Source organism: Camelina sativa, chromosome 11 (assembly GCF_000633955.1).
Source record: "Camelina sativa cultivar DH55 chromosome 11, Cs, whole genome shotgun sequence".
Taxonomy (NCBI): domain Eukaryota; kingdom Viridiplantae; phylum Streptophyta; class Magnoliopsida; order Brassicales; family Brassicaceae; genus Camelina; species Camelina sativa.
This window is the reverse complement of record NC_025695.1, coordinates 37,200,101-37,213,634: the sequence shown is the minus strand read 5'-3', so window position 1 is coordinate 37,213,634 and position 13,534 is coordinate 37,200,101. Positions and strand designations below refer to the sequence as shown.

The following is a 13,534-nucleotide window of genomic DNA, read 5'->3' as shown; positions in this document are numbered from 1 at the left end:
AAATCTACTTTAAAATCCACTGTTATTCAAAACAGTTTGTGGATTTAGATTTTAATAAGTTTTAGGGATTCTGGAGGATTTCAGAGGATTTATTTAGTTAAAAATACAGAAATCCAAATCTCATAATTTTAGATGGGATTTGAAAGAATTTTACTATAAATCATATCAACTTCCCTAAAATCTATCAAAATTCCAAATTTTCTAAATCCCCTAAAACCCTCCCAAAAAATGATATTTTCAATACACCCGCTTTAAGACTGTTGCCACTATCCTCATATCTTGTTAATGAGTCTTACAGAGAGCCACACGATCCCTTCCTGTTCTTGATTCTCAATGAACCCAACACAGACCCTTTACTCTCCCGGTGGGAACTCTCCGGCGACACACCCATCTTCACTCTTCCCTCAAATCAACAGATGCCGAACTATAAGAGACCTCTCTCAAATCCATGCCGCATTCATCAAATCGGGTCAGATGCGAGACACTCTCGCCGCCGCAGAGATACTCCGATTCTGTGCTACCTCCGATCTCCATCACCGTGACCTCGAATACGCACATAAGATCTTTAATCAGATGCCTCAACGAAATTGCTTCTCTTGGAATACTATAATCAGAGGTTTCAGTGAGAGCGATGGAGAAGACAAAGCTGTAATCGCAATCGCATTGTTCTGTGAGATGATGAGCGACGAGTTCGTTGAACCGAACCGGTTCACGTTTCCTTCTGTGCTTAAGGCTTGTGCGAAAACAGGGAAGATTCTACAAGGTAAGCAGATTCATGGGTTGGCTTTGAAGCTTGGGTTGAGCTGTGATGAGTTTGTCATGAGTAATCTCGTTAGGATGTATGTGATCTGTGGTTTGATGAAAGATGCTTGTGTGTTGTTTTATAAGAACATTATAGAGAAAGATATGGTGGTGATGGCTGATAGAAGAAAGAGAGATGGTGAGGTTGTGTTATGGAATGTTATGATTGATGGTTATATGAGACTTGGTGATTGTAAAGCTGCACGGATGCTGTTCGACAAAATGCGTCAGAGAAGCGTTGTTTCTTGGAACACGATGATATCAGGTTATTCGCAGAACGGGTTTTTTAAAGATGCTGTTGAGGTTTTCTGTGAGATGAAGAAAGGAGATGATTTTGATATCCGTCCGAATTATGTTACTTTGGTTAGTGTTCTTCCTGCGATTTCACGGCTCGGGTCGTTAGAGTTAGGAGAATGGTTGCATTGTTATGCGGTGAATAATGGTATCAGGATTGATGATGTGCTTGGCTCTGCTTTGATTGATATGTACTCGAAATGTGGGATCATTGAGAAAGCGGTTAAGGTGTTTGAGAGAGTACCTCGAGAGAATGTGATTACTTGGAGTGCGATGATAAACGGGTTTGCTATACATGGACAGGCAGGTGATGCTATTGAGTGTTTTTGTAAAATGAGGCGGGCTGGACTTCAGCCTAGTGATGTTGTTTACATCAATCTCTTGACTGCTTGTAGCCATGCTGGGTTAATAGAAGAAGGAAGGAAGTATTTTAGTGAAATGGTGAGTGTGGATGGGTTAGAGCCTAGGATTGAACACTACGGCTGTATGGTTGATCTATTGGGTCGTTCTGGTCTTCTTGATGAGGCTGAGGAGTTCATACTTAATATGCCTATAAAACCAGATGATGTGATATGGAAAGCACTTTTGGGTGCTTGCAGAATGCACGGAAATGTCGAGATGGGCAAGCGTGTTGCGGACATTCTGATGGATATGGTTCCTCATGACAGTGGAGCTTATGTGGCCCTCTCAAACATGTATGCTTCACAAGGAAACTGGTCAGAGGTTTCAGAGATGAGGCTGAGAATGAAGGAGATGGATATAAGAAAAGATCCCGGGTGTAGTTGGATCGACATTGATGGCGTGCTTCATGAGTTTCTTGTGGAAGATGATTCTCACCCGAGAGCCAAAGAAATCAACTCAATGCTCGTAGAAATCTCAGAAAAACTGAGGGTGGCCGGGTATAGACCAATCACCACACAGGTTTTGTTAAACTTGGAGGAAGAGGATAAAGAAAACGCACTTCATTACCACAGCGAGAAGATCGCTACAGCGTTTGGGTTGATAAGTACGAGCCCTGGCAAACCAATACGCATTGTTAAGAACCTACGCATCTGTGAGGATTGTCACTCATCCCTTAAACTCATCTCAAAAGCTTACAAGAGAAAGATAACAGTCCGAGACCGGAAACGTTTTCACCATTTCCAAGATGGTTCATGCTCGTGCATGGATTATTGGTGAAAGTAAAAACAGAAAGACTTTTTTTCTCTATAGATACAGGCAGCACACACGGTCTGTTGTTTCTTTGCTGGTTCAACATTGATAATAATTGAACTTTTGTAGTCTGTAGTTTAGAATCTGATAAGACAAAAATCTTGATAACATCATTTCATTTCAAGATGAGGAGTACGTTCATATATAATTTGAAGATTGAATTTCGTAACCCATAAAAATTATGATAATGTTTAACTAAGTTTACGTTATCGAACACTCTAGGAGATCATTGTGCACCACAACTGTAGAAACAGTTACAAATGTACCGATCAGAGCCTGGTGGCTTCTCAACACAACTTCCGAATCCATTTAAATTCTTGAAACACCGTTCTCTACACTTTGCCAACAAACATTGTTTCCCCTGCTCTAGTTCTTGTATGCATCTCTTTTGTGCCTCAGTTTTGGGAACAATCGACAATACTGCAACCAATAGTGAGTATATAAGTTCATAGATATGTATGAATAGATTGAAAACTGTATATAAGTTATAACATTAGTATGCTTCATTAGCTTAATATTTCAAAACTCATTCTATATTAACATATTAGATCGTTGAGTATATACAATAATATGAAATTATAACTTATAAGAATAAAGTTAATTACCTGAGAAGAGAACCACAAAAACTATGAAATAAGAAAGTAATTGTTTGTTCATGGTGCGAGACTTATTAATATTTGAAAAATGTCAGAGAAAGAGATCGAGTGAACTGTGAATTTTTTGATGAGAATCATGAGCTCATGGCCAACAATTATATACAGCACTCTAGCTTAGAAGACGCAATCATCATTCAATATTAATTAACTAGAGAAGATATATAATTATACGCAGAGAGATGTATAGAATCATATAAGGGAGAAAGATGATTATAACACAGTTTACTGCCAGAAGAACAAACTTAGTATGGCAAGTATATAAGTAAAATTAGGGAGATTTGATTTTAAAGGATTATTTTTTACAAATTTTTGTATTAAAAATTTGTAAAAGCCATCATTTGATTAACTCAATGACTGCATAATTGCCAACTGTAGCCGTTAATTATGGATGGTTTAGGCCTAAATTCTCTGCGATTACCACCAGTTCTACCGGCAACACAGACAAGGAGCAATGGAACCTTTGGGCTTTGAGCAAAGAGCTGAACCTTGAGACTCCGCTTGGTAGTTCTCACTCACTGGTTAACCCGTAAGTACCAGAAGCAACTCAGGAAATGTGCTTTTCCACAGCAGCTCTGATTTAAAGACAACATTCAGACAGTGAGATTATTAGAAGTCAGATTCCCTCTTAGTATCTACCACAGAAACAGGAGTAAAAAATAATTGTTCAAGTCTTGTATTGGTTAAATTTCAAAGTGTTACGATAATACGCTTTTAAGATGATATAAATTTAACTACATGAAATGGTTATAACAACTATCAAATGGCTATGTCTGTCAGTTGCAGCCATCCGTAGGCACGCCGGTCTCGTATACCTTCGAGCCATGGATGCTGCTGACTCAACCGCAGGTCTTATCTTCGTCATTGCTTTTTCTACTTGAATTCTGACACCAACATTCTTCTGCTTTTTTGAAATGCCAGAGAGGTTATTATTAGGGATCTAGAGAACAGAAATTGATTGTGATAACACTTACATTAGAAGCAATGAGGTTGAAAGTAGAAACCTTTTCTTGAGAGCATTGTGTCTCTAAGATGTGGCTGCATGTACAAGTCTGCTTCAGTGTACTGTAATAAAACAAGGCTGGGAGTCAAAAAGTTGTCCTATAAAGCAACAGAAAGATAGAAGTTCTTACAAGGAGGATGAGGACTTATACCTTTCTTAAGAGGGTTCCAGTACAGTTAGGATAGTTTGGGCAAACTGTTCACCGTTCACGTACGGTCACCGAGCAGACGAAAGTTGGGGCTGCGTGTCGTGTATTTGCAAGACTCATCGTCACACTTTTGAAGCCAAAATGCACAAGAAACATTTCGTAAGCATGACTTAGCTTAATTTTACAGTAATATTAGGTATCTAAAACATTTTATAAAGTGATTTGGGTAGATCTCAGATTGTAAAGTAAACTTTAAAGAAAAAAATAGAGAATGGACATTTACGAAAAGAGGCATTTTAACCAATTCCTCCAAATAAATTACTCCTTTAGATACAATTAAAATTAATAAAGATAATACATGTGACATGTTAGGAAGGAAAGATTAGCATAACAGAGTGTTTAGTGAAACAAATATTTAATGAAGGAGAAACAAGCCATTGGCCAAACCTATCTTATCAATATCAACAACATAACATGACAATGATATTAAGGCCCTTTCTTTTACTTCCTCATATGCTCTCATGTGGTTCTTGTCTCCTCTCACGTGGTTCCACCACCACCACCTTCACATCCCCTCTTATTCCCATTGACACCATACCCCACACTTCTCCATCATTAATAAAGATGTTATCATCGACTAAGCATGCTCAGTCCGGCTCTAACCCCCATTTTAACTTCGGTCTACGACTCCATAGTAACACCCGAACAACATGTAGCATGCTTAGCCTAAAACACGAGATGGGCTACTCTTAGCCCTTAGCCCAGCTGATGATAAATTTACTAACACTATGCATTGTATTCATTTCAAAGCATACGATCCCCAAAGAAGTGCTACGTTTTGTTATCCTAAGATGAGAGAGTAAAGGAAGAGTTCCAACTTTGTTTGCTTTTATAAATACATCAATAATTGGCGGTGAAACAAATCATACAGCTTTATAATACAGTTGAGGCAGTTTTTAAATCAAGCCTCTGACATTTTGAATAGTGCTATTGCCATGTATAATGCAAGAACCCAAAACAAGATTAAATTCTTAGTAAACTATTAACACCGGCGACCACCTCTGCAATTAAGAGCACCGGCATTGTAGGTGATGACACCAACAAGGGATGACGATTTGGCAGCTAAACTTGAAGCTCTAGCGTAGCTAGCTCCAAGTCCTGATCCAGAACGTGTAAAGAAAGCTCCGTTTAAGAATAGATCTCCTTCTGATCTCCAATTCCAATGCCTCCATTGCCATTGCCCTGCATAGTCTCTCTTTGTCACCTGAAACATGCATCCCACCAGTTTGTTGTTGTATGAATTTAGATGATACCATAAAGGTCTGTCCTTTGAGCTAGTCGACCTACCTCTTTCGCAAACCGGTTTCTTGGGGCGAGATATCTGTTTCCCTGACTGTTAATGGTAGGACTCGCACTGCCACCAATCGCATACATTTCCCAATGCGTGTAGTCATTGTTAACTACATGAAAATATCCATGCCTACACCTACAATTAATGAAAAAAAACGTTTATTTTGTCGAGTTTTCTGAAGATAAAGCTCATAAGTTAGGCCAAAATACCTTGGCATTCTCTGAATAAGACCTTCACCAAAGTGGTTATAAGCGATTGTAACTTGCATAACCCTGTCCCTTGTATAGGTATCACTATGCCCCAATAACATAACCTGTCACAACGCAATCCATTAATGATTAATCCTCACTACCAAAAAAAACCCTAACTTTCGATTCAAGCAACCAAAAACTGTAGAAATTCTGAACTAAATTATTACCTCATTGTGGTGTGTGAAGTAATTGTTGGAGATGGTAATGGCAGTTGAAGCCATTACAGCATCAATAAGCCCATCAGCACAATTCGAAAGCGAATTATGATCAATCCAAATATGACTAGACCCAAAAATGGAGATCCCATCTCCATCAGCCATAGTTCTCCAACCATAATGCGAAGGAGAGCTTCTAACCATAGCGTTACCAGTAGGTCTACAATCATGAATATGAATCCCATGGATGATAATGTTAGTCACGAACTGAATCGTGAGACATGCACCATTAGCTATGTGAACATTAACGCCACGACCATCGATTGTTTTGAAACTGTTCATGATCAGCTCTTGTTTTAATGTAATGACCATGTCACGTTTAAAGACGATCCAAAGTGGCTCTTCTTGAATCACTGCGTGACGTAACGTTCCCGGTCTAGGGTTAACCGGGTTATCGTCGTTTGGGTCACTTACTACGTAGTAACGACCGTCTCGGCCTCCGATTGCGTTGCGACCGAACCCGATTGCGCAATTGGCTAGACGTTTTCGCCTGAATTGCCATTTCCGGTCACAACGCCAACAATCGTCTATTGGGTTTCCTGTAGAGCATGAGAAGTATCCTAGTCTTCTTCTCGCTGTGCTGTTCTTAATGCTCCTGTGAACCATTAAAACCGGTTATTCAATGCAATGTTCCATCAAAACCGGATTTATTGAACCAAATAAAAATTTAAATTGAACTAATTGGGTCGGCCACTTAATGTAAATTGTAAAAGCTTAAGGGTCATTTGGAACAATATTTGCGTCGGTGGGAACATATATTGCACAATCAGGAATGTTCAATTTCTGTTGACAAAAAGAAAAAGAAAAATTCCCATACATTTCTATATAAAAAAAGGAAACAAATTGCTAAAAATCTTATAAATGGCGTGAATGATAGAAGTTGTCTTTTAAGTAACAATCCGACATATCAGGCGTTTATCCAAAATTCCAAACTATTTTTCGGTTTCTTCGTAAGAACAATTATAGAATTTATTTAATGTAATAAATCTATTTTTCTGACAACATTTATTTGATGTAATATAATTAGGCTCTAATTTACTATATGCATAAAGAACAAAATTTAATTGGGGGCATATTTAGACTGTTTCACTTACACATGGTAAATGAATAGTATGTCGGATTTTATTACTCAAAAGCATTTTCAACTATTACCACCTTCGCTATAATATTTTATTTTATTTTAGGGCAGCATAAGAAATTTGTTTTAAAAATTATTTTGAAAGACAGAAACAAATCAACAAATGTGCATATCCTCAAAAACTATTGCAATTAGTAATAACGAGATAAGACCGAAACTACTGTTACCAAAGAAAGAATTGGGGAGAACACAGCACGAGGCAGATGCATGGGGGCTGGTGGGCAAACCACTGTTCTAAAGATTAGGTGTTGGAACATTTACACATGTTTTCTCTTTAAAAACAAAAACAAGAACATTACACGTGTTTTTGGACCAATGTCTACAATAATTCCATAAGATTTTTTTTAAACGAAAATAATTTATTTCATCTATATAAGAACTGGTGGCATTGCATTAAATGAAGAATCCCATCCAAATCCAACTCAACTAAATGAAACCATGTTATGCATGATGTTTCATGTCTGCTCCTCCACCCATAACTCTGAATCGCTCAGTAAAGAATAAGCATAAACAACTCATTCTTTACTACTTTATCAGAATAAGATAACATAAAAATCATTCTTAACTAATTATTATTTACTCAGACCCATTTGATTGTTCATTTTAAATATGAAAACCAAATTTCCACTTTTTTCTCAAGAAAAAATATTCCATGTTCAACTTTCTAAAAATTTATATCTTTAATATTACATGTATTTATCAATGATAAATGTGAAATCATAATATAGATCAATTTATTTTAGAGTCACTAAAAGATTTTCTTGTTGAAAAAGTCAGTGCGCGGGAACCAAGAAAATACTTTAGTTAAAAACGGTTAACTTTGTTACTATAAGAGAAAATATTTATCATATAGTATTATATACAGGAGAAAAGTAGAAAATAAATACAACAAAGAAAAAAAAAAGAAAAAAAAAACTAAAGTACGAAAAAAACAGAATCGAGGTGTAGTGTTTAGCCCTATGGATTTTGACCCTTTTGACCAGAATGTATAAAAAATTCTTACAGAAACACCATGTGAGCCCTGCTCCACATAAATACAACTTTCACCAGTTTTTCTGATTTTTAATTTTCTTAAAGTAATTTATAAAAGAAGATCACATGAATTTATCCAACCAAAAAAAACGTAAAGAGAAACTAGGCGTTAGAGTTTAACTGTATTTTAATTGTTTTTTTACTAATAACTAACCAATCGCATTAAACGAAATAGAATACTTACACTACTTGATTAGAGTACAAACAATAACCATGATCATTATTTATGTAATAAAGCTAAAACACAAAATTTAAGCAACATAGAAACTCACATGTCCACCATTGCAGCTACTTCATCTGGATTCTCAACTGCATGTTCATGCCATGTTTCATTAGACCTGAATATAACAATTTAATTAATTCATTGATCAAACAAAACTGCAATTACTATCTATAAACCCGAAATGAAACAACTCAATTATATAATAGCAATATACTAAACCTCACATAATCAATATACAGTACAATAAAACTCTAATAACACACTGTTGTTAGCAAATGGATCTGTACATGATCAATTTTAGAAAAAAAAAAAATATATAGAAGTTCCTTTCAATGTTTAGATCTATAATACAAAAATACAAATTATGATGATCAGTAAGAAAAAGGGTTTTCTTGTTCCACCATAGATTGAGTAGTTGGAACTTCAATGCTTCCATGAACCAGATCACGTAAAAGATTTTACTCAAAAACATTTCGATTATTATTGATGATACCTTGTGGAATCAACACCAGAGAAGAACATTGATAGGAGTAATGCAGAAGCGAGGAAGACAAGTACTTGCGTGGAAGCCATTGTTATTGCTGCTGTTCTGTTTCTTTGTCTCTGTCTGAGACAGAGGCTTGTGTCGGTCTATTGTGTAAGAAGAAAGAAGAAGAAGAAGAGAGTTAAAGAAAGGCTTCAGGGAATGAGTCAATATATAAGAGAAAAAAAAAATGGGTTGTGACATTTTTCACTAGAATAATGTTTTGCTTAATTAAACTATTTAGAATATAGATTATTCAGTTTCTGCATTATTATTTCTTTTGTTAAAATCCTGTCATGAACATAGTTACATCGAAATGGGCCAATGCTGATATGTATGTTTATTTACCATTATTATTTTGGGTATTTACATCCAATGCTGAAAATGTAGGTGATACGACAAGAGACAAATTATACAAACAAGAGGCAAAGAGAAATTGTACTAACTCAGTTTTTTTCCAATAAAAGTGGATATACTAATGAGAATTGATGATATAATTGCATATCGCTCACATTTTTTTTTTTTTTATCAAACAACTTGTTTTCATTCATCTAAAAAAAACAAAATTACATGAAACCAAGATTACAATGATAGGGGCATCTCTAATCATCCTCTATTTCACCTGTAAACTCTATTATAGAATAGTTTTGCTCCAATGGATCTTTATTTTTACTTAAAATAGAGATTGTTATTTTTTTCTCTATTTTTAGAGGAACTCTATGTTTTCCTCTATAAATAGAGGTGAACTATTTTATTTTCAAAATAGTCCTCTTAATCTTTAACTTCTTTTATTTATGACCAAAATAAATAAAATAAATATTTTTAAGAACTAATAATACAAATTTAATAAAATAAGTATTTTTAAAAACTAATAATATAAATTTATGTATAAATATTTAGTCTAAAATATTGAGACTACCATTTGGAAAAGATAATTTATATAAATTATAAAATTTATTTTTCATTCAATCCATAATAATTATTTAAATACAACAAAAACTAATAACTTAATAATCAGGTAAATTACTTTGGGAACCACCAATATCGCTAAAATATTTAATTTAAATATAAATAATAATTTTGTGAAAGTGTTACAAATTTAAAGTAACATGGGTTAGTTTGCAATTTTTATAAATAAAAGGTGTTAATTGTAAAATAAAATAAAAAATCTATTTGGAATTTTTTTTAGAGAAAAAAATAGAGAAAACCATTGGAGCAAACCTCTCCTCTATTATAGAGATCCTCTATTATAGAAGAAAAAATAGGGAAAACCATTAGAGATGGTCTTACAACAAAGTAGCAACAACAAACAAAGGCTAAAGAGATACAAAGCAAATAAGGATAGGAGTTCCATGAGTTTTCCAAAAAGGTGTTTGACTTTGAAAGGCTTGCAAGTTTTGAAAAATCTTTTGAGACCAAAGCGGAATTGAACTTGAAGAAAGACTTCTCGAATTCCTCGACCAACAAGTGGTCATAAACGGCTCGCGCGACACCCGCATAAGAGCTTTTAGAAAGATGTACCATATGAAGGGTACAAGTAAGGGTTCTCGCCGGAAAGAGACGGTTCAAGAGCCATAACTCAACGTTTTTTAAACTCTTAAACTTAAAGCACATACCTTTAGGTAAAGCTTCTATCGGGATTCTGAAGTGATAGGTGCAAACTGTAACAAAGCAGGTGGGTCCTCCCTCCCATGAAGCCAAAGGTCATGGAGGTTAAGGAATTCCACACAAAGCTTGTAGTCGGTTTTGCACTCGAAGGGGGAAACAAACCCGAGCTTACATCCTTTAGGCGGTTTGGAGAGGGGAGTCGGGCCACACATGTCATAACACTTCACGCTTTGGGATTCGAATATCATAAACATAAGGAATATTAGTACCAGATATCTCGATTGCTTAAGACAGAACCATAACCATGATGATGAATTACTTCTCAGCTGGAGTTTTCGGCCAGCGAGTTTGTAATCTTGATACAACCATCTGCTAAGGTTTGGCCAACAATAACTTGGATCAGACCTGGATTTAATAAGGGTTAGGTTTGTGACCAACCTTATGCCATTCTTCTCTACATCTCTACATTCACGAATACTATCCTTGATGTTGCTAAAAGGTGCTTGTAGAGGTTTGGGTTTTGTAAGAGACAGAGCTGACATAATGAAGAGTATAAGGTAATCACCGCTCCATGGAAATGGGATCATAATGTCGTTCCTCTTCATTCTTATACTGGTGAATCGACGAGATACGAATTGACGAGCTGTTCTAGTACTTGGTTCGAGGGCACTCAAATAGCAATCGTGATAAAGGAGCTGAAATCAAATCTGACATGTGGAAGTGAGTGGGTATTGGATTCCCTTGGAATTGAAGGCAATAACCGGTGTGTGACAATTGTGCTTTATAATCCGAGAATAGCTCAGCCACCATCGAGGAGAGGCGGAGATTAGCCCTGAGATTAATATCCGATATCCGCGGATATCCGTATTCGTATCCGAATCTGCTCCGAAAAAAACGGATATCCGGGCGAGCGGATACGGATACGGATAGTGAAATAGCAAATAAAACGGATACGGATACGAATACGAATAGTGCTAAATTTTAAAAACGAATAACGGATATCCGCTTTTTTCAAACATCCTTTATTATATACGGATACGGATACGGATAATGCTAAATTTTATAACGGATATTTGTTTTTTCACGGATGTCCAGTATTTAGATACGAATATACGATATTTTCCCCAAAATATGCTGTATTTTAGTTTAAAATAAATATTTTTATTTTATTTTATTTTTTTACGGATATTCGCGGATAGTCGAAATTTTAACGGATATCCGGATAACGGATATCCAAAATCTTTGGATACGAATACGGATAATAAATTACAGATAAAACAGATACGGATATGGATACAGATATCCCAAAAAAAGCGGATATCTGCTCCGTTAACAGGGCTAGCGGAGATTGCAGCATTAGGATCCTCTTTTGTTGCATCCGTGGAAGAAAAGCGTTCACGACCATCCCCACCATATAGAAGAACAAATGTTAATGGGCTTGCCATGAGAAGGAATAAGACAAACGTGGTCCAATCTGGTAAAATAAAAGTTATAGCAAATGTGTTGTTGGGCCGAGACTCTGTTTTATTTGCTATTTTAAAATCATCAGTTGGATTAGGGTTACTCTTGCCGCCGTCAACATCCTCGCCAAAACAATCGTTGCAGCTTTGAAATTCTGATGAGGTTCGCAATTGACGAGCAACATGAGGCATCTAGGAGCCCAAGATCTAAGAGATGGTTTAGGGCAGATTCCATCTTCAAGCTTTGAGGTTAATTTGGATTCGCGGGCATCTTTTTCTGCTAGCTTCCAGGACGGCGTAAGCAGAGCATGGGGTAGATGGTTCACCAGGAACCATTGTCGGGCTCTGTCACTTTCTGGCTCGTCGGGTAGCGCCAGAGAAAAGAAAGAAATAACTAATATGTGGTAATTGGGGGAACGAACGAGACACGAGAGAACAGAGAGAAGTTGCAAAAAAACCGACACGAAAAAAGATAGCGATCCCGACGCCGACGAGCCGAAGCTCTATCGGCGTCGGAAATATTAAAAATAAAGAGCTTCTCGATAATTGTGCCTGGAAGCGCTCTTTTTATGTGATAAGTTTTTTCTCTGTATGCGTATGCTCTTAGTTCCATATCGCTCACATTTTTCATGTTTTGTAATGGTAAAACATTAATATATTTGTCACATAAAATATGAATTAACAATAACTAAAAATTTGTAAATATAGTTACAATCCTACATCCAAGTGTAACCATAACAGAGAAATAGTTTAGTGGCGTTTTTTACACTTTCATTCCGCTCACCTTTAAATTTATTGGATAAAATCTCAACAATCGAGTTTATATGTTGGCAAAATATTTATTGTAAACCAAAAAATTAATCTATTTTTTGCATAATTCACGAAATAAAACTCTAACTTCATCATTTAGCATTAAAAATTATAAAATTTTCACTGGATAGATCATTTGAGATATATAAAAAATCAATGTATACAAAAATACAATGTCTTTAATGTCATTTCTGTTTTTAAATTAGAAATTCTTATATTCATTCATAAATCTTAACTTCACTAAAAGTATCTAATTTGACGAAGATGAATCATAAGTCGCAAATGTAATTTCAATCAAGTTGAATGTTTTGTCATTTCAAGTAGATTCTGAAACCTTTCATTAGACACGTAATATTTGGAGTAGATAAAAGTTTTCAATTTGCTGGCATAATAGTTCGTGAGAATTATCTAATTTTTAAAAAAAATTAAAAAAGAAAATTATTGTTGCTCATGATATAATTAACGTTATTTTTTCCATAGTTTAGTCAATTTAAATTTGTAATTTCAGTGTTCTATGAACTTGAGTTTTATATATCTAGTGACTTAATCAATCTATCTTTTTTGAAATACATTTTCCCATCTAATATCATACATATATAGAGATTCAACTCAGAATAAAAGCTGCCAAAGCTGATGATCTAGGCCCCAATAATATCATCAATTTAGGAGGGCAATTCCCAATTAAACTCATTAACCAATATAGCTATCCCATTTTAAACCGTTTTTAACTTTTCATGATAAGTATCTATATTTATTACTAACCGAGTAAACAAAATTCAGTATTTTTGTCTATGAAATATGAATCTTTTGGA

The 13,534-nt window shown here is 35.4% G+C and overlaps 3 protein-coding genes and 1 long non-coding RNA gene across 4 annotated transcripts; 1 reads left to right on the top strand and 3 right to left on the bottom strand.

Moving 5' to 3' along the window:
• Window positions 249-2,431, top strand: LOC104725375 (pentatricopeptide repeat-containing protein At5g48910). Its single transcript, XM_010444040.2, has one exon. It carries the CDS (start codon window positions 334-336, stop codon window positions 2,272-2,274), a length of 1,941 nt encoding a protein of 646 aa, XP_010442342.1. The 5' UTR covers window positions 249-333; the 3' UTR covers window positions 2,275-2,431.
• On the bottom strand, window positions 2,534-2,964 carry LOC109127411 (putative defensin-like protein 165). Its single transcript, XM_019232055.1, has 2 exons — window positions 2,913-2,964; window positions 2,534-2,727 (listed from the first exon to the last, which is right to left on the bottom strand). Exons 1-2 carry the CDS (start codon window positions 2,962-2,964, stop codon window positions 2,534-2,536), a joined length of 246 nt encoding a protein of 81 aa, XP_019087600.1.
• On the bottom strand, window positions 2,982-4,504 carry LOC104725374. The gene is made up of 4 exons (XR_757900.2): window positions 4,115-4,504; window positions 3,965-4,025; window positions 3,776-3,861; window positions 2,982-3,535 (listed from the first exon to the last, which is right to left on the bottom strand). It is a non-coding gene; the product is annotated as an uncharacterized LOC104725374 (long non-coding RNA).
• LOC104725373 (probable pectate lyase 20) lies at window positions 4,972-9,001 on the bottom strand. The gene is made up of 6 exons (XM_010444039.2): window positions 8,815-9,001; window positions 8,371-8,436; window positions 5,881-6,523; window positions 5,672-5,775; window positions 5,459-5,597; window positions 4,972-5,375 (listed from the first exon to the last, which is right to left on the bottom strand). Exons 1-6 carry the CDS (start codon window positions 8,892-8,894, stop codon window positions 5,154-5,156), a joined length of 1,254 nt encoding a protein of 417 aa, XP_010442341.1. The 5' UTR covers window positions 8,895-9,001; the 3' UTR covers window positions 4,972-5,153.